Source organism: Parus major, chromosome 4 (assembly GCF_001522545.3).
Source record: "Parus major isolate Abel chromosome 4, Parus_major1.1, whole genome shotgun sequence".
In the NCBI taxonomy this organism is placed as follows: Eukaryota; Metazoa; Chordata; class Aves; order Passeriformes; family Paridae; genus Parus; species Parus major.
The window spans coordinates 18,224,574-18,246,435 of record NC_031771.1 but is presented as its reverse complement, the minus strand read 5'-3'; the positions used below and the strand labels follow the sequence as shown (position 1 = coordinate 18,246,435).

Genomic DNA, 21,862 nt, shown 5'->3' with positions numbered 1-21,862 from the left:
GAGGAAATTGAGGCTTGCCAAAACCGTGGGAGAAAATACTCGGCAGACATCATAAACTTAGAAGTTTAAAGCATTAAGAAGAATATCAAAGATTCCAAAATATGAGAGGATATAAATCTGTTGTAAATTTAAATATAAGAGATATTGAAATGATTTGCAGATTTCATGTTAACAGACAAACTTTGCTCAGCTAAAGCAGCCACAGAAATGCTGGGAAAAAAGCTAAAGCTTAAAGATCCAATGTTTTACAAAGTAGGGACCAAACACTGTTAGCATCAAGTGCAATTAAGCCTAAATTGAGAAAGTATGCAAGAACAAGAATAATTTATTCTATTTATAAGACAAGTAGATGTCACTAAGTAAAAAAATAAAAATAAAAATTAATCCAGGTTCAGTTCTGGTTCAAGTGGTCACAAGTCCCTCACTTTATCTATCAGTTCCCTTTTGAGAATTTAAGCAAGCAAGGAAAAATGCCCAGATTTTTAAGTGGACAAATTATTACCAAAAGTGTTCATGAGATATTTCAATAAAATTTTTTTTCATTTCATCTCCATAAATATATTGCTAGTTGTTTTGTTGGGAAATTCCCATGGACCAGAAGCAAAGGCAAGTTTTTGTCATCTCTTATCGTTGCAGAAGAGATCTCATTCAGTGCAACGACCCAACCCTAACATCTCTGTGCTGCACATGTGCCACTGCTGCTAAAAGTTACGCTGTCATTAACTTCAAAGATTCCTAATTCTTTGAAACATAATATTCTTACTGACAATTGCTTCCCTGCTTCTCTTGTCTCAACATCCCAATTCCCACTCCTCAGAGCTCCCTGAAACAGGCAGGAACACTTCCCTTGTACTGATTAGTTGCCTCGGGCTTGGGGAGAGCAAGGATCTGACATCTCCAGCAGCAGTCAGGGGTGTCAGGTCATGTGCAAGACAGAGGAGGATTGTGGCACAAACACCAAACAAATGCATCGGGTTAAAAGGGCAGTTCACAATGTTTATGAAGTTGAGATAAGGTCTCTCAAACCTCCTTACTGATCACAGGAAGGAAGAGAAACTTTCCTTTCTGAGCACTTTTTGGGCAGAGGTTCCAACACGGGACTCCACCAGAAGCACCATGAGGTCAGGAGGAAAGCATGTCCTCTTCGCCCCTGCCCCAGCAGGGAGCCAAAGTCCTTTCAAGGCCAGAAATTGCTGCATCTCCATGAATGAAAGAATGTGGCACATGAGCAACTGGAAAGACAAAGGGCTTTTTTTCTTCCCCCCCCTGGTGGGAATAAGGATTCATCTGTGACTAAACTGAAGTGTCAGATGAATCCTGAAGACTTCCTGTCTCAAGTCTCAAACCACTAAGATGACAAAGGCTCAGATCTGGTGCAGACCTTGCCAAAAGCAGAGAGGGTGCACAGAAGTAAGTAAAGAAAACTGTCTTACTTTCTGCTTGAGCAGCTCACTGTGGGTTAGGTAAAACTGGGGATATACACTGTGCACCAAAGTTAGAGGAAAGTGCAATTGAGGGGGGGGGAAATCAGTGTGAGAAAATATTTTTCATCTACATACAACAAAAACACCTTGATGTTGTTAGCCTGTCTGGGATGAGAGTTATGTTGACAGATACATGAAACAACGCCTATAAGACCCCAGTTTAATTATTAGTTACAAGTGTTTATGGTAATCAAACCCACATGTCTTGTGTAAGCACCCAGGTTCTCACACCATGCAGGTGTTACAAGGCATGGTTTAGTTCTCACTCCCCCCTCACACTGAATCATCATCAGAAAGCAGCCACAGCGGGTCTGGATACCAGACTAACAGGTTCACTGATACAATACACAGACAAAGAAATCCCTACGGTTTTTAATTCTCTTGTTATTTTTCAGGCTGAGTGCTCAGTCCAGAACACATCCACTGAAACACATCCTATTCAGTGTCAGGCCAAAACACACCCCGCCGGAAAATGTGAGGCAGTGGAGATATATAAAAGAAAAAAACCACACCAATTTATACACAGCTCTTTGTTATTCAATCACCAGGCAAAGCTGGATTTCACTTCTAATACTGAACTAACAGCAGCATTAGAAGAAGAAAAACATAGGTCTATTTTACTGGGCTGTGGAACTCCGCAGTGTTTCATCAGAACACTCAGGTGCACATTTCTCTAGCTTTATTTTGTTGTAGGAAACTTCACTTTGGGATATGTGCACTCCAAAACAAAAATATTATTTAACAGCTGAAAGCAGATCTGCATAATTAACAAAATCTAAAAAGAACTGCAACAAGGGGTGTTTGCCTACAGGGCTCTTAACAACAAGAGAGTATTTGAGGGGAGAACACAAAACTTTACGTCACAAAAAACTAAGCAAAAATGGCTGGTAATAGTCATCCCTGACTTATCATCACGATACTTTATTTTTCTTAGTATCTTCTACTGAAGCCCTCAGAGCCTCAGAACAATTAAGATCAGATCTGACTATGTAAAAGGCAGATAAAGGTTATCTGCTTAAGAGGAAATGTCTAGTTTTAGGAAATCAAACATTAAAGCCCAGCCAAGTCTGCTGCAAAAACAGAAATGGAACTAAAAATTTAAAACTTATACTTAACCACTACATCAGCTCTGACACATAAAAATCGACCTGATATAGTAAGATCAATAATGGAAAACATTTTGCAAGTAATATAGCATTTTAAAATCGCTGTAATCAGCTGCTGCCTATAGCAGATAATATTACTAGAGAAACAAAAAAATGTTTTTCTACATTATGCTGCAGTGCTTATGGGATATTGGTGACTGTCATCATGAATGCCACGGAAGTCCATTAGAAAATGAGGAAATGAAAGCCAAAATTGCATCAAAGGCCTCCTGGAGAAAAGTACTTCATTAAAATCACTTCTAATGAAACAAAATGTAACAAAAACCTAAGAATATCACTTTTCTGATGGTTTTCTGAAACTCATTAAAAAAAACCAAACAAACCTACACTCCCCTCTGGGGATTATTTATAAATGGGAGGAAAGCAGTAACTGAAAGAACTTCCTGAAACACAGCTATGAACCTTTTCCTCAGAAAAACTAAAAAGCAGGACTTAGCCAGGAAATCACACTAAGAGCAAACAACATTGCTTTCATATCAGTCTTCAAAATCTGAACTATTCCATAGCTCCATTTCTGCCTTTTTCTGAAACAAACCTAAACTGAACCCCAAATCAATGCCCCTTCCTCCCCACCCTCAGAAATCAACACACCTTTCAGCATCTCCTGTGTGAAGAGATAATGAAAAGTAAAAAGTGCCTGGATTGCACTTACACAGCCACAATAGCTCTTGACAACGTGGTGTAGCCCAAAGTACCTGGTTTAAGTTAACCTTTCTGTGGTAATTGTAATATTGCACTGCCAGTGGAGACTCCTTTCCGCTCATGTAGGAAGCTGGCACTTGTACCTCTTAAGCAGAAGCTTTATTGTACATCACAGAGATACTGATAGCAAAATTAACTCCTGTGGTTTTCAAGAGATTTTTTTAGATTTCTATAATAAAGGTTAGCTTAGTTGTGTTCTTACATTCCTAAAATACATATATTCAGTGTTTGGGAAATACATCCAATCTACTCCTTAAAAGCACCTATATGTTACTAAAGAGCTCTTTAATGTGGGGGTGTTTGAGCACATACCTCACGTTCCTTCCACCCTTCAACAGCAATGAGAAGGCTTTGCAACATGCAGAATATAAAGGAACTTAAAGCAAAACTAACTTAAAGGGGTTTGCAAGCTGGAAAATGCTGTTAAATAAGTCAGACTCGTAGTAATACTAGTCATGACCTCACTCAGCCTAGATGTCTTCTGTATTAAATTTCAGCTTGCAAATGTTATTTCTTGCTTACAGCAAGAGCATATGAACTGAACAATATGGAGTTCATTAAGCAATTCCCTGCTGTCCAAAGATACTCCTCAACTCAGTTTTGTAGTGTTTTTGGTTTTTTTTTTAATTCTGTAAGACAGGAGAAAGTTATTGGTATTTCAGAAAGTTATTCCAAATCACAAGCAGTCATTTATCATTATCATGTCTTTCATCCATTAGGCAGAGCACTGCAAGCCCGTCCTCACCTTGCATACTGAGGCACACTGTCCATCTAGCACATGCCAAGATCAAGTAAGATTATCTAATTTCCAGATACTTCCTACTGAATTACAGCATTTCAGGGAAAATATATGTGAATAAACCTTCTCTGTTCTGTCTCCACAGACAGAAATCCATTGTGTCAGATCTAAACCAGAATACAGCTTTGTTTTACTTTAGTTTTACAACAGATGAAAATAGGCTTCTAAACTACTGTACACATAAACAACAAAAGATATTACTTTTTCTAATGATCTGCTTGTGTAAAGCCACTTTTAAAATTCTTGGTTTTTGCACCGCATTTTTTTGCTTTAAAAATTTAATCTTTCTCTTCTAAAAGCATCATTATACATCAGAGTGGTGTGATTCCTATAGCAGAACTATAATGGAGGGCAAGTATTTTCATATTGATCTTAAATATAGGAATTAAAGAATGTAGTCTATATAATAACAACGTGTGGTAAGTATTTCTTACCTTAGGCTAATCCCAAACATATCTGAAAGATATACATGGTTTCAGGCTTTAAAAGAAACATCTACATGGTCAGCAAAATTACTCAAAAAAACAACCCAAAAAACAAAACAAAAAACACCCCACCAAACCAACCAACCCTCAAAAAAACCCAAATCCAAACTTTACTTCCCTGTCTGAAAAGAAGCAGCATTTTTTAAAAAACTAGCTAAGAGTCAAATTCAGAATTACTTTTTGCTGTATTTGTCAGACATCTGTGCTATGCAACAATAGTACAGATGTTTCCCACTGGTTAAGGCAAAAAAGCAAGATGACCAATTTAAGGCACTTTAGTTACCACCTGACCCATTGCAAACAGATGGGAACTTCTAGGATCCAAAACTTTCCTTCCCTCCCTTTTCAGGACAGACTCCCAGGTGCAAACCTCCACCACAATCACTCACCACCTTTCAAATAGTGACCCCCCACTTATCTCCCCCTTCTCCAGCTCTTTATCAGGTTCTGCTGATTAGAACATCTGAGCTACTCTCCCAAGCAACCAACCTTTACTCCATCAAGGACTTGGACTACGACGGTAGAAACTTGAAAATTTATCCCAAATCACAGGCTCTCAGCTTGTGAGAGACAGTTTCTTGATGATGGCCTCCTCATTTTCACACAAAAGAAGGTGACATTTTTAAATATCCCCCTAATCTGACTGCCCTTGGTTTAATGCACCATGAGATAATTATGTAGACAAAATCTCAAAAACATAATGGTAAAACGGCTGCAATTGCTGCAGCTCAGAGGTGGTATTTTGCATTTCTCTGGTGGCAAACAAACTAAAAATAAAATTAAAACAAAACAAAAAAAAAAACCAACCAAAAAACCTACCAAAAAAATGCATTAAATGTTTCTTCTTTAATCTCCCTTTGCTTAATTTTCAACTTCCTGAGATGGTATAAACTATATGAGGGCCAAAGGGGAATGTACCTGAAATTAAAAGTGAAAAAAACATCTTTAAACTAAATTTGAAGGAAACATTTTGATGTTCAGTAAACAGCAATCTGCATTTGGCACTTGCCATTGTCCACTGTCTATATTTACTACTGTGTTTATGTTCCTATGCTACTTACCGCAGCAACCTCAAGAAACTGCACAGCCTTTACAAATCTTTTGCAGCTCTAAAAATTCCCAGCAAAACTCTAAGGTACACAGTGTGAGAAAGGCTGCTATTACTATTGCTTAACTCTCCCTCAGTCCCACCCATTTTCCTGGCAGATGAGTAGGTATCATCCTGTACATGTCACTGAACTCTCTTTTTTACCCTGCAACCTTCCATTTTCATCCCAGCAACTCTCCTTTGAACTTCCAAGCAAGCCTTTAGTTTGTTGGATTCACTTAGCTGCAGCATGTTTTGTGGTTCATCTAATTGCTACCTGAGGAGTAGCAAAATGCTCTGTACAACAAGACTCTGAATTCCAGCTGCAAGCAAGAGCTGTAGCCTTCCACTTATTTAGTGTGTGGGCAGGCTTTCCAAAGGCATGGCTTAGCTAAGCTAAACCTGTTCAGCTCCTAAATGAGGAGCAAAATATTCCTACCTTGCTTCCAACAAGCACATAGATTTATACAACTTTTGGATGGGAAAAAAACCCAGCATCATTCATTAGTTTTGAATTCTTTGGACAATGTTTTAACCCAGTATCACTTAATTCCTGAGTGAGATAAAACAGGAGGACCTCAGATGACTCAGTTGACTGCATTGCAATGAATAGCACAAAAAGGCAAAACAAAGTTCCCCAGGATTGTTTAAAGCCTCTGCAGGCTCCACTGAGTGAGCTACCTGAACAGCTGTCACCTCAAAGCTTAGTGACATGGCTAAACAAGAGAAGGGAGTGTCTGTTTGGGAGGCATTCTTTTTCACCTAGTTTATTTTTAGGCATAACTATGGAGAACTAGTATTAATGTTTGAAAGTAACAAACAAGATTTGGGGAACAAGTTGCCAAAGGTTTTGAATAGCATTTCAACTACCAGTATACAGTTTGTTCACATATTCCAAGCCATACTACCTCCATTGAGTTCTGTATATTTTCTGTCTCAACTCTCTCAATTAAAAAGATATTATTTCCTTAATCATCCATCACTTAGTTTTGACACACATGAAACAAGTTATATAAGAAATAGTATTGCAAAAAAATTACAGCAAAAAAAAAAAAAGTTTTCAGATTTTGAAAAAATTACTCAGAAGCTGTGGTGTCTTTCAACCAATTCTTATTGACTCTGGTCAGCTGGCATAGGACAGTGAAGCTACTATTTTCCTAAAAATAACAAATCACTGAAGAACCAAACTAAAGTCGAAATACCTATGTAAGGGAAATGATGATGACTGAAGCTGGGAGAAAAATAGGACTTCAGAATGCATTCTTATCATAGTTTTCTTCAAGCTCATCCATATATGGTTAAGGGAAACAAAATACCTACCCAAGGAACCTATGACTCATAGAACTTAAACATGAGTTTTAACCATCATCTAAAGTGAAGCCTGTAAATTAAACAAAAAATAGTAAGAAAAAAGCATACTAAGCTAGTCTTACTACTGAAAACCCTTTCCAAACTTGAAAAACTATCTTACAAAATAGAATTCAAATTATTCGTAACATTTTTTTCTTGTTACCCCATCTTAAATCATGAGAATTTCAGCTGCCCTTAAGCTAAAAGCCTAGACTTCGTGCTTCCTGAAAGAAAAACGAAAAAGATAAAGGAGCAAAGTATGATAAAGACTCATACTCAGGCAGGCAGCAAAAAAAAAATGTCATGGCTTTTGAGTTTACCAACTGCAGAACTCAGTCCTTATGGCTCATCTAAGTTTTGTCTCTGAGTCCTGCAGGACATCAAAAATATCCAGGAGACCCCAACCTCACCTATGACACTTGAGCAACCCTATGCTTTAAAGAGGTTTAGGGAAAAAACCCGAATAAACCCATGGCCATCACTGAAATTCATCTATTGCTTTGTAGCAGCAGTGTTCCTCCACTGAAGAGCTGAATCAGAACTGCACTAAATGCTCACTGCAAGCTTACTGCACCCAGAAAAAATTCTTCACCCCCCAAAAAAGCACTGTAATATAGCAATAGAGGAGTAAACAACCTGCAGAATCCTCCTTTTGCTTCCTAAGCCAAGCAATCTCCATGCCTTTTGTCCTAAATTAGTAAATTCATAGAGTTAAAAAAATTCCTTTACAAATCAAGCTATACCTGTGCAGATCTGCTTTACTAAATAGAGAGGTAAATATGTTTTATATCATTATAGGAAAAACAAAGCCCAAGACTTTCCATCTTTTCTGTTTTAATTTTATCCCTGTACTGCTGACACTTTTCCCAGAAGTTTCACAGGTATCATGATCTCATTCATTTGCAGAAATCCACTATTCTTTATCCTTCTCACTCCCAGAGACTCATCAAGGCAAATGTCTGGAGGAACAGTCCCCAAAAATAATATTTTAAAAATAGGTGGTGGCTTTTAGCTGTTCAGCAACTTAGAGATTTATTTATAAAAGTCCATGCTAAGTTACTGAACTTGAAAATATATCCAAAAAGCAAGCATCTGGTTTCCATCTGTCCTCATGGGAAACTGGACTGGTTTTAGATGAAAATAAAATATAGGGGTGCAAAAGAGCAAGATCTCAGTAAGGGAGGGATGAATACAAACAAAAATTGGAGGGGGGAGGAGATCTATCAAGAAGCTAAAATCACAAGTTACAAAATAAAAAGAAGAAAAACACACTTCTTATTTTTGAGTCATATAATATGAACAATGAACAAATAACATGCCTACATTCAAATTTCATTTCACAACTGAAAAAAATACATAATTTTGTACTAAACAATGAGACTTGTTTACTGAACATATTAATTTTAAAGACATACACCCAAAAATACTTGCCAACACATGCAAATGTTAAGCACCTAATACTGCACTCAGAGCTGGCAAAGCACAATTTTGTCCATTTGTATTTGAGCAACCTCTATGCAAGGTGGACTTGAACTTCCACCTCCTTTCCATGGCACAAAGCAATTTCATGTTTAAAAAACCAAGCTGCAATATTGCCTTACACAGAACAAAGAGAAGATTTTATTTGCCCTCCAAATATTTTGCCAACATTCAATTACAAGTTACAAAACATCTAAATTGGTTTTCCACAAGGGGTACATGCATATCTATCTTCATAAATATACTGCTTTAAATCTGTAAGTAAAGGTTTTGAAGGAAGTACTTTAAAACATCCCTCCCAGACAAGCTACTTCATGCCCCTTGTTTAGTTTATCTTAATTTTATTTTTTATACTTTGCACATGAAGAAGAGGGGAAGCCAAGTGAAAACCCAAGTAGGTTAACTATCAAGTTAAAATATTTATAATAAGGAATCTGATAATAAAGATTGTCTTTATTATCTCTCATGTCTTTGCCATAGACAAAAGAAGTTTCCTTTGCAGCTTTTAAAAGGCAAAGTGTTGCCCTACCCTGACCACTGTGTAAGCTGGGTTGCTGGAGTACACCTTCAAAGTAACACCACTCTCCTTCTAACCATTGTGTTCTTTTAAAGCAGCAGGAAACCAGGGCAGTATCTAAGAATTGATGGACTCTTTAAAAACTGACCTCAAGATCCTTGCATTGTAGTTCAAACTATCACCAGACTGTGTGACAGTACATAAAATCTCATAAGTGTAAAAATGAAAGATAAATAAAAAGCAGTAACAGCAAAATAAAATATGTCTAGATTTTCCTATTCTATGGCACCAACCTGTGCCATAGAAAGGCAGCTTTGCTTGATATTGACAGTATCTCTAATCTTACATGCAAACAGTAACAGCTTAAAACATTTTATTTATTTCTGTTTCATTTTAGGCGAGGAGACAGGAAGAGAAGAATAGAATTATGGAGAACACTCAATATTAAAATGGCTTATCTTGCCACCCTGTTTATATTCTCAAACTCCCTTCCCATGGGCAGCCAGCAACTCTCCAGTTAGCATGAGTCAGTTTGACTCCAAGAAGCATCTTCTTTGTAGGCTATAAAGAACAAATAAAGAAGCAAAGCAGATCTGTTAAACATCAGGGCGAGGAAGTTTTCACAGGCAGAGGAACCAGGAGAACACTGTCTACACCTTTGCTTTCTTGGGATCCAGGCAAAATTCAAAACAGCTGAGACCATGAGACTGCAAAGCAGCAGAGCCACAAGACAGGACATCTGTCACACCCCCAGATACCAGGACCAAGGCTACTCCTTTGATCTCTATTAGTTTGATCCTGACTTAGTCTTCAGCTGTCAGGTAGCCAACAGTGGTGAGTCAGATGCTACACTAGGTAGAAAGGGTGAGAACAGCAGGGGATCAGACTAACTCATAATTAATTTGATTTTCCAACCACTCATCTCTGTACCCAACCAGAAGCAGCCTCAGACAAGTTATTACCTGACTGGGACACACCTGCCATTACTTTCCTATATCTGATTCAATATATCTGCCCATTCAATTATGGTGACAGGAGAAAGGGGACCAACCCATCTGCCTGCTGCACTGACTCAGTGGGTCCTGGAAAGTGCATTTCTAAGCGACCTGCCGGTCTCCTTGGGAGCCAGAAAAGCAAATGACACACTAGATACAACATGTAGCTCTCCTAATGAGCTGGTATAATGCCTGTCTTTCATCAAGAAACTTTTAATGCCACCTTTACAAGTTTCACTGCAGGAGATGCCCTAGGCATGAACCACACCACAAGATACTCCTTTCCTCAGACTGAGAAAAGGGAATCCCTTAGTCAGGGTAGCTAAGGACCAAAGCACAGGACAATGGGAAAAACAAGAAAAAACAAGCAGCCTCTTACAGAAGAAAGCATGCACACACAACCATTCAAATGCACGTCACTTAGGGCTGGGAACAAACACAACCACCCTGGAGATGGATGTTTGTCAGATCTGCACCCATGTCATCTATTTTTATTCTAATACTGATTAACTCTCAGAAAAATACAGTGCTTTCATTAAGGGAAGGATAATTTGCCACAAAAACCAGTCAAACTGGTGAAGAGATATATTATGGACCTCAACCAACACTCATCAAGGAACTTTGCACTGCTGAAGGCAGGCACAAACAGCAATCATGGCTACAACTGCTGCTGCTTTCTTTGAAAACAAAAAGAGGTGTTTTTCCCTATGTGATGGATTCAGAGGCCAATCTCCTCCAATATGTTCACTCTCATCATTGAATCAAAATAGCAGTCTTCTAGCAAAAACAATATTTAGCCCTGGGAGGCTTTTGAGAATTGAAGGAATTTATTGCTTGTGCTGCTGTTCATTCTGCTTCAGCTTCAATAACGCATATGTGAGCATCCTGTCATCTTCCTGCAACAACTCCCAAAACATACCTCAGGCTATACCAGAGATATGATGGGTTTCAATAAACTCTATCATTTAGTAATGACACTGGGCCAAGCTGTAACTTCTATTGCAGTCACTTCAGTTAGCAAAGGGAGGCTGCTACTTAGTGACATAGTGGTATCACTATGTGGAATTCACACCGTGGAAACATCCCAGACTGAGCAGAAGTATTTTCATCCATTTAACTCAAGGGTTAACTATTGAAATCCATCATTCTGTTAGCTGGTAAGAATGGTGCTGTAGGACTTGACCCAAAAGAATATTCCTAGTCACCTGGGGGAGGGGAAAAAAAATTAAGACCTGCTTTTAAACAGATTAATTAAACAAAACTGAAACTCAAAGGAAGAGGAGATGTAATAGATGGCATAAGGCTGGAAAAACACTTAGTCAAGCCACATAACTAACATCTAGTAAGTTTTCTAAAATGCTGTAAATCAAGACAGATTGCAGGCTATGGCAGCATATCTTTCAATCACTGCTATTTAACTTCATGGACTTTGCCAAACCACTTACACGTTTTTATCCTCCAAATCACTGTTAGGATGATGATCAATTCTCTTTAAATAAAGAAAAGGTATCTTACCTTTGCAGAGTCATGTTCAAATTGCCTGTACACGCCTTGATCTTGTTCTGTGCTTCTAGATGAGTCATCCCATCCGTGCTTATCCCATCAATGGTGAGAACCACGTCACCAATCCCCACATGTGCTTGGGCTGCCTTGCCACCATCATTAAGCTGAAACATCCCAAGAACAGTAAATGAGAAACTTGGACACTTTATGCTTATATTGAACACTAAATCACGATAATTTATTCACAGTGCTGTTTCATGAAAAGAAAAAAGAAGATACCTTTTCTCATTTGTGAGTCCTGTGAAAATGGCTGTAATACCTATAGATATTTATTCTTATTTTGCTTTAATGACAGGAAAGTACTGCACTGCATAGCCTGTTTTTCAAAATCAAACTCCACTTCTACTTTACTGGCTGGAAGCTATGGACATTCATGAAGAGACACAAGCAGGGATGGGCACACTCAGTTTCCTGCACTCCAAGTTCCAGCCACCTTTCTCTTCACACATGAAATTTTTCTCACAAGAGGAGAGAGAAAGGCTGTAAACCAGTTTTTTGCATTCTAGATTTTCTACTTAAAAATCTCTTCAAAGTTCATTTGTTTGTCAATGCTTGGCCATGTGCAGGGAAGAAAAGTCAGTGAAGCTGACTTTTCTCCAGCTGCAACTACTAGAAAGTCAGAAGTTCAACATCACAACAGGCTGGTTGCAGGACATTGTTTTGCCTTTCTCTCAGTAGATTTACAGGCCCCAGTGACCTGAAGTATATTCAGATCAGGGTAAGAAAAGCCTCTTGAGAAGTCTGACTCTTTGATCAAAGTCACTGCCGAAGTTCAGTTCAACTGTCTTTGGTCCACTTGAATGAAACAATATTGCAACAGAAGCCTCTGTAAAGTTCACATTATTGTCCCCAACTGAACAATAAATCAATCTTTTCATCTGGTTCTGGTTCATGCAACTTAATTTCAACCACCTTCATTCCCAGAAACAGAAATTAAAGCAACACATGGTAAGATCTATGCACTGATTTATATCCCTGGTCCGCAACCTGCTAATCATTTTAGAGGCGGCTGAAAAAAACATCCTGAATGGTATAAATTCACTCTATGTTTCCAGAAGTATTTCCTATCTTACAGCAGAGATGTTGTAGCTGCTGGTCCTGTGCACGCAAAGCCTCACAAATCTGTCCTCTGCCTGCAAGCATGAGTCTGTTCCCTGAAGAAATCACTGCTTTTAGGGTAGTGCTGCAAACAGTAGAATTGCTTTATCTTCATACCCAATTTTGCTCATACCCAAATTGTAAGCTAAGAGGCCTAATTACTATAAAACACCAATCAGGGAAGCCCACAAGCATATAGAAAGCTATGACCATCATGGCTATTTATAGGAAATCTCCTCAAACCTTTGGGTGAGGGATGGGACCTGCCATAAACAGATCCCTAAACCGATATGTTATAGCACACTGACATTTGCCAGCAAGGTCTGGAAAAGGGAAAGGAACGTAAGGGTGCTAAAAGCTAAAGGTCAAATGGATCGCTGTGCTTTGTGATTGGACTCCCCAAGTGAATAAAATTTAGCTTTCTCAGAACGTGCGCAAACGCACATGATGCTGACATGTTGAAATCTGCGATGAGAAAAAGAAAAAACCAACCTACACACAGTTCAGGACTAAGACTTCAAAAGCCAGCTTCATAGTAATTATTTTCATGGAGGGGTGGGAGGCCTTATCACCAGGAGTGTAAAGGAAAACAAGTTTATTAATTAAAAAAAAAAAAAAAAGCCAAACATTTCTGTTTAATTCTAGTGGCCAACACACAGCAGCCCACAACCAACCACCTGACTTTCAAGAGGTCATTCTTAAACTGTTGCCTACTAGGGATGAAACTCTTTGCAAGCACACATGGGAGACCACTGTAAAATCATTTCAGCAAAACACCAGGATGAAATTTCATGAAAATAAGTCCTGAGAAGTGTGATGAGTCTCTAGCTATGTCCATGGGTCCTGTTGTACAGACAGACAATTGAATATGCTTCATAGGTGAGGCTGTCAGAGACATATCCAAGCAAATTACTGGACAAGAGTGAGAAGAACTGTACACACACAGAGGGATGCCAGAGTAATAATCTCCTTATCTAGATGCAGTGGATAAGACTTCTAAGTAACACCTACTGATTTGGAGTAAGAGATCTGACTCACTAAGCAGGAGAGGTGAGGTTGATACTTCTAGGAAATCTCAGCCAGAGCATGAGTATTCCCTGAAAGTAATGGTCAGCAACCCTGGCTTCTGAAGCACCTATATTGAAGTGGGACTGAAGCTACAAGGGCAGTTTTACCACCAGTGCAAGAGGAATATTATCACAAGTATATAAAAATAAACATCTACACTGAACATAAGAGGAGGATGAATTAGAACATTTGAAATAACTACGGATCTTTTTCAAACTGCAGACACTGAGAGCCTTAGTTTGGACACTTCTTAGATGCTGAACTGTGCATTACCATTACATGCAATAAATTTGTATAAATAATGAAGATTTCATATGCCAAACTGTGTACATATTTGAACCAAAACTGCACAGATATTCAAAACAAAACCAAGAGAAAGAAGGCCTATATTTCTTGTCACAATGGAACTCCATTTTTAAAACCTAGATTTTAAAAAATTCAACAGATATACAAGACATATAAATACGATTTGACACATATATTATCATCTACATATTTATCTCATTGCTTCTTTTGTATGACTTTTTTCTTTTTCCATCCTGTACAAGTGATTTTGTTCTTACAGTACAAATTTAACCTTAGGAACATTATCCTGCATCAGTCATTCATAAAGTACAGAATTATCTAGGGAAAAAGGTGATCCTTAGAACATACCTTTATTAAATGTGCCTGTGTTACCATATGGAATCAATGTAACAGGATGTATATGGAGAAGAGTATAGCAATAAAATTACCAAACCAGCTATCCAATAATCCAACTATCCTCTAAGCACCACAAATATTCTTCAAATCCTTGATGGATCTGTATTTATAGTATGAGGCAGGTTTTTAAAGTCAATCATGAATTAGAGCTACAAAAAAAAGCAGACTTTTTTTCCCTTGATGTTACACCACAGACTTGAAAGCTACAAAATTGCCAAGCCAGGAATGTTTCCTCCTACTTAATTGCATGTCTCTGTACTCTGTGAAACTCATTTGGAGACTGAAGGGGAGGCAAGCAGGAGAGACATTTCATGACCAGGCACCTGCTGAGGCCACTCACTCCCGCAGCCTCCGGCAGGAAACCTCTGCCCCTCTGCAGCAATCTGCTACACGGCTGAAAGCCAAAAACCAGCCTGCGCCATCCAGGGATGCTTGGGACACTTTTTAACAAACACAAGTGAAATCACCCATCTGATGTTAGATTTCAGTTTTGTTTGGCAAAATAAATTTTAAAAATTAAAAAAAAAACATTGTTGTTCTGGTTTTCGACATCAGAATTCCAATACTGCAAGTATTGTCCAAAAACACATACCAAATGGAGACAGAACAAAAGCAAAACAGTTCTTGGCCCAGGATGGACTTCAAAATCAAGGTATAAAATGTCATCTTAGCGTAGTTCTACAACTCAGGTTTTGAAATGTGAACAGCCAAAAATACCCTGGAATACAACAGTTTTACTGAGCTAAATTTTAGCCAGCACACTATTTCGTTTTGCAATATCCTACAGCTTTTTTATGTTTACTCTTAAGCTTTAATTAGGTATTTTGAAAGAGTCCTTTGAGGGCAATTGCACGTGTGCACACACATGTGCATCTATCTCTGAATCAATGTAATTTGCGGCCTAATTAATTTCTATTTAACATATAACCACCTATTTTTCCTTCACATGACAAGCAACTCTTCTTAGAGCTGTCATTATTTTGCTTTTATGCAGTAATAAATGAATTACTTGAATTTCAGTTACTCACAGGACAAAGGTCTATTTGACTTGAGATGCAGGCTGCCTTCTATATTCTCAAAATTGTTTGCCTTGAATCTATCCTAGCTGCAACCATGTTGTATGATGACACATCATAATGACTTTCCCAAAAAAAAACTGGTTTGTACTCTGACAGTAAATAATGTTCTCCCATTCCACATCCTTCAATGTCATCTGCACCTTCCTCTGAGGATGTAATTCACTGATCCTGATTTAAAACTCCTTGGGCACCCTCCAGCTTGATTTTTACCTCTCGACCATTTGATCCACAGTTGGCTGTAGCAATTCAGTTTAAAGTCATGAAAAATCAAACAGAAAGCAACCACACAATGATCTTGGTGTCACTACTGCTCCTGTTCTCTTTTAGTCTACACTTTTCCCTATAGAAAAGTATTTAAAATAAGTAAAAAGCCAAAACACAACATACTCAGAGAAAGAACATTACAGAATAATTTTGCAGAATCAAAACATAAGCAAAGGGGTAAACTCTTCTATCAAACAACATTCCACCTTTTCAAACCACAGGGCTTTATCTCCTTGCTACAATATACTTTATGCTAATATTTACTAAACACTGTTTTGTTTATCCCTAGCTTCGTTTCACTTGATCAAAGTATCACCATGAATGGATAATCAGTATTTTAACAGCAACCTCATAAACATACGTAGAGCTCGAAGTAAGCTAAAAAGCGCACCTTGGGTGAATTAATGAAAGAGGGGAACAGAAGCTCATTCCGAAATACAAGGGGGGAACACACTAGTGCTCTGTAGCAGCAGCAACTCCATCTCAAACACTGCACATCTGACCTGATTGCTGTTCTCCCAGAACCTTACAACCCACAGAACCTGAGCATGGAACACTCAGGTCCAACACTGACCACCACAAACACAAATAGATTAATGCTGTGCTCCAGAATGATATACCTGATGGGATGGCTCATCAAAGCCCTTCCCATCCTGCTTCCCTGATGGGAAGAAAGCAAAACCTACACCCTAACATGTTTGGTCCAGCTTAAAACTTCTGCATGAGAGGAAAAAAAAAAGCATCAGAGCACCTGCTCTTTGTGGCAAATAAGCTTCCTCTGCACTCAATGGAAACTGAGAGGTATATCATGTTCCTCAAGCCTTTACTACAGCAATATTATTCGCATAGCCAACAGATTAGCCAGACAGCTTTGATAGTCGCTTCCAAATCAAGAACATACATGCCAGTTTTAAAGTCCAGATCAAATTTATACAGCTGAGTTATAAGAACTCTAATGCAGGGTTTGCTGTGGAAAGCGCTGACACAAGCAGCTATAAAAAGGGGTTATGAGGCAGTCCCTCAAATAAGCTAAAGCTTTTCCCCAAACAAAGCAAGGATCAAAGTTAGCTTAGGTCAGAAAACCTGTCTGATTACCAGAGTACTTTGCTATGTACCACCACTAGGAAACCCTGCCCTCACCTTGCTCCATGTGGCTGTCCTCCCACTTGCTACATTTTCATTTCCCTCCTTTTTCTCTCCCTGTAACTTTAAAGGTGTTTTCAAACTGATTTATAAAGCTGTAACCTAAGGCATTCACAGCACAACCATTAAATAACCATTAAAGATAATGTATAAGGAAAAAAAGTGTAAGACAAAACACAGACAATTCTTGGTCCAGGAGTGGACCCCAACAGCAGATCCCATCCCAGTCCTGTTGAGAGAGCTGGCCTTGTCTCTTGGCCTGTCCTCCCAGGATGGACATGGGACGACAAACTTCCCCATGTTTGCTTCATCCCTTTCCCTTCATACACAGCTCCATCACTGTGATGCCTCAGTGACTCGGTTGAAGCAGACCTAAACCAGCCCTTTGACTCATTGCAGCCCACGGGAAAATGGGGAGAGCCCACAGGCATCTGTCCATTTTGCCAGCAAAAACCACAAAACCGTCTCTCACATTTCATTCTCAGTTCTGACAGCAGTAACCCCGACAATAATATATATTTTAACATGATTGAGCTGTGTGTCCCTATGGTCCCACATTCAGAAATTATGTCAAAGAAAAACTAACACAGTTTGAGTTTTCCCTCTAAGCAAACATGGCTGAGCATTCCTGTGGGTTCACGTTCTAAGAAAAAGACAAATGGTTTCAACCCTCTCTTTTTTCCTTAAAATTCTTCCTTTATTGTATTACAACATTTAATGTTTATCTACTGTCTTCCACAAAAAAAAAATAAACAAAAAACCACCAAATGAAACCAAGCTAACTTGGTTTTAGCACTTTCAATGATGTGTTGCATGCACAAGTCACTCATTCTATCCATCCTTGCATGCACTAAATGTGGAGCTACGCATCTACAGAGGAGCATGAGAGGACACTGACTACTTAAAACAGGAGAGGCACCGCATAGCTTAAATTACTCTCACACAATTGGGTTGATGCAAAAAAGAATCTAAAAATACACATTAGGTTTACAAAGCAGAGTAACTGCACCATGTACAGGCCTTTTGAATATGTGCTCTTTTATTTTATAATCACCTAACACCAAACAAACAAACTTGAATGCCACCAGCAGCGGCTCCCAGCTTCCCTCTCTTGCCCCAGAACAGGTTGCTAAGAAGTAGGAACAATTTCCACATGCCAGTGCCAGAAGGATTATTAACTGGTGCCATCTCTCACTTGCCGTGGCTTGACTGATCATGGTTTCCTTGTAGCTCAGCTCTTCTGTGGGCAAGAACCTTTGCTGCCTTCCCTTATGACAATCCAACTGCTGCAGGACGTAAGGAAGCAGAAATAATTTCAGCAAAGGTGCCTTCCCATTTAATTTTTGACAGAATACCACTATCTCATGATTACTGCAAGTCTGGTAGCAGTTACTAGAAAGTACAATTCCTGCTTTTGACCTTGCTGGTGTGAAAACAAAGTTAGCTAATTACACATATGGCAATAAATTCTGGTACAATTCATGTATTTAACATGCAGTTTAAACATTTTATCCAGGTAATAACATGCAAGTTAATGTGGAAACACCAACTGGAATTCAAAGGATTATTAAAATGAGTGAAAAGTCACACTCACTACAAAGAGGAATAAAGGAACTCTTCTGTTCAAGTGTAGCCCCATTGGTATGTAACAAGACCAAGCATCTGGTCTTGCTTTTCCAAGCCTCTAGAAGCATTCAGGAGAACAAAGACATGAAAAGATTGCCAACAAGATAGGATGGGCAATAACTTCTTGAATAACAAAATACAACTAATGTTCTGATTTGGAGAAGAAATAACATCACAATGCCAAAAAGCAAGTTGTCAAACTTAGGTTTGTCAAACAATAAGGCAAAATAATTCAGACATTGTGACTAGAATCATATTTGCAGGAAGCACATGGATAATTCCAAGAAAACTTTTGAAAAATACTTCTGAAACACTTGAGTGATGGAAAACAATTTACAGTCATGTGCCAGAATGTCTGAAGATATTTAAGCCCTACCATCCTTGAGAGAATGCTTAGCTTTCACTAAGAATTCTCTCAAGGAGCTCAGTTGTGTTCTCATGCTGCCAGCATGCCTTAAGAGCCCTATTTATTTTAACTGGCTTTCTTCTCTCTGACAATTATTCTTCAGAGAGTTTACAGAACTGATCCAGGTGCCTCTCTGAGAAACTATATGCCAGTGGGTAAAACATACTGCCTACTTAATTTCTCAGAGAGACAGAAAGAGAAAATGGAACAAAAATGTAGCTAGAAACACAACACAAAATTTGTATGGCTGCTTTAGCTTTTGGGAGCTGCACATCTCTCCTCCAACAGTGGCTTGTTTTTTGAGGTTTTTTTTGAACAGCCAAAGCAAATTAACTCCACAACTAAAGCCCATGATTTCTTGGGACTGCCAAACAGGCAACACCTTAGGAATCACTTGATTTGTACCAGAACAGAAGCTTCAAGCCTCTCTCATTTAGAGTAAGCGGTTTGGAAACTGACTGAGTTATATTGCTGGGGGCTCCCTAACAAACACAAAGCAAAGCAGAGTTAGTTTTCTCTAATAGAGGTTAAGTGTGAAGTGACAAAAGGGACTGAGCTCAGCTACTTCCAAAGAAACTGATTTCCATCCTGTAAAGGCCATACATATGACAAAGTCTGCAGAACATAAAATGGTATATGTCCTCCCTTCCCAGACAGTGTTCTGTTTATTCTTTTACAGATGATAAAATTAGTTCAACTAACTGAACATCCATCTCCTTAATAATCTTAGTAGCCAAATATGTGTCATCTTGTTTTCCTAAGGTTTTCATGGTCTATGATTTAGCTCCTCCTAATGGGATATACCTTTTCTGCATCAAATGTGATGCTATCACCGCACACTTGCCAGAACATCCAATTTAGAAATATAAATAGCACTATACATTATCCTGTGTAATTTAAAGATACATTTATTTTTTCTTTTCAATATGTCTCCCAGGACAAAGAGTCTTGTACATGGCAGCAGTGAGAAAGAAATGTAGCTAATGAAGCAATTCTATACATGAAAGCAAAGCAGAGAATGAAGTGGGGAGTGTGAACCAGAAACTGATGTGACAAAAAATAACAGCCAGAGGCAAGAAAATGCTACTACAAATTGAACCCCTCATGCTTCACCAGCCATTGCTTCACTTTCCCCTATCCAGAATCCAGGCATGCATAAACAAGCAGAAAAAAACCTGCTTGCTTCAAAGAACTGAGATAATGTCAAGCTGCACCATATAAGTAGGGAGAAGACAGAGGCAAATTCAGGCAATGCAAGTATTGGTTATTGGCACAAAACATCTGTCCAGAGAGGACAACTCACGTGAATGCCATCCCAAAGCACCACTCTGTAAAAACTGTACAAGTCCATTTGAAGGTGAAACCCAAGCCCAGCAGTAAGAGCCACCACACCCACAGAACCAGCAGAAGAGGCTGCAGACTGAGCTACACTTGTGCCAGCTCTCTGTTGAGCATGCAGCTCAGCAGCCAAGGAGGAAATACAGAAGAAATGCATCAGAGTGCAGAAACTCCTCCAGGCTCCATCAATAGGGGCTTCACATTTGAAGTATAAAGGCGCTAAGGCTTATGGCACCTCCCTTTGGTAAGATGGAATAAAAAGGCAATCTTAAACATGTGAAAGATGACAACTCATTTCAGATAAATAAGTGTGATCTGAAGTGTATGGAAAGTAACAAATAAACCAATCATAGCTAATATGCTATTATGGCAGTGCCAAAATCTTCATGAAAGCGCTGTTCTATTTTCTGTGTCACATGCAATGCAATGGAGTAGGATCTCCTTAGGATTAGTGAAATGCAAACTTCTAGCACAAAGAAATAAAAATAGGAGATATTAGTAAGTCCTTGAGGATATGTTGCCTTTTATACATCAAGGGAATATTATAGCAGTCATTCGTTTTAAACCAGTCACATACTGGCTAAAACCCCAAGTATGAAATATTGCAGAAAAGAGTCCAATAAAAAGCCCTCAGAAAACAAGAAACACATTTCAAAGCAGTTGCATATTATTTAATAAATTCATACAGCTGTTTTTAGCTAAGCCACACAAATCTTTATCATAAGCTAATAAAACTCATGAGAACATATAACAATTTCAAATTTAACTTTCCATTTTGAAATTACTTATATACATATACACGCATGCAATACACTGTTTTAGTTTGCTCGACTTTCAACATTACTTTTATGTGATTTTTTTTTAGACAGTTTCAGGTGGGGGGGGTTTTGTGCATACATTTTTTTATGGATATAAAACACTGGATATGTTACTAATAGACAGTGGTGTACATGTATTCTTTGGGAAAATATTTGTGTATAAATATTTACTTTTACACACACCTCTGTATAAATAAAAATGCATTTGTTCTCTATGCTAGAGACCTGTCTGAGACAACCACATGAAAATTATCAGCGTTTTTTTAGGCAGTGTACAACAAAAAGTAGTTGTCCAGAGCAAACAGGGAGCTATTCAGGGCAAATTTTCTGACGGCAAAATGAAGACCTTCATGTTAAGTAAGTTTTCCCTTACCATTCCATTTCCAAATGCATTACAGACATGCAAGACTAAACATAAACCCATGCAAAAGCCTCCTTACTAAAGCTCCAGAGAGAAAAATGCTTGTGTACTTGTTGCAGCTGAGAACTCTGACAAAATTTCTTGCTGTATTTTAGCCATCTTCTGAGTTTCAGTGCTGAGAGCTGCACTGTAACTAATTATAGTAACCTAAAGTCTGAGTTATGCTGCAACATTTTTTTTTTTCTTCCTTGGACATCTGGAGATCTGAAAGTTACACACACAGCTAAACAATGAATAAAGCTGATTATCAAATAGCTCTGAAAAAACAATGA

At 38.5% G+C, this 21,862-nt stretch overlaps 1 protein-coding gene across 6 annotated transcripts in view; it reads right to left on the bottom strand.

Annotated features, from left to right (window-relative positions):
* PDLIM5 (PDZ and LIM domain 5) overlaps window positions 1–21,862 on the bottom strand; it is a 131,338-nt gene that overhangs the window by 71,736 nt on the left and 37,740 nt on the right. For all 6 annotated transcript variants that reach the window (XM_033513380.1, XM_019006393.2, XM_019006396.2 and 3 more), the window contains exon 3: window positions 11,580–11,731. In XM_033513380.1, the coding sequence (XP_033369271.1) occupies window positions 11,580–11,731 (152 nt within the window). The remainder of the gene's footprint in view (window positions 1–11,579; window positions 11,732–21,862) is intronic.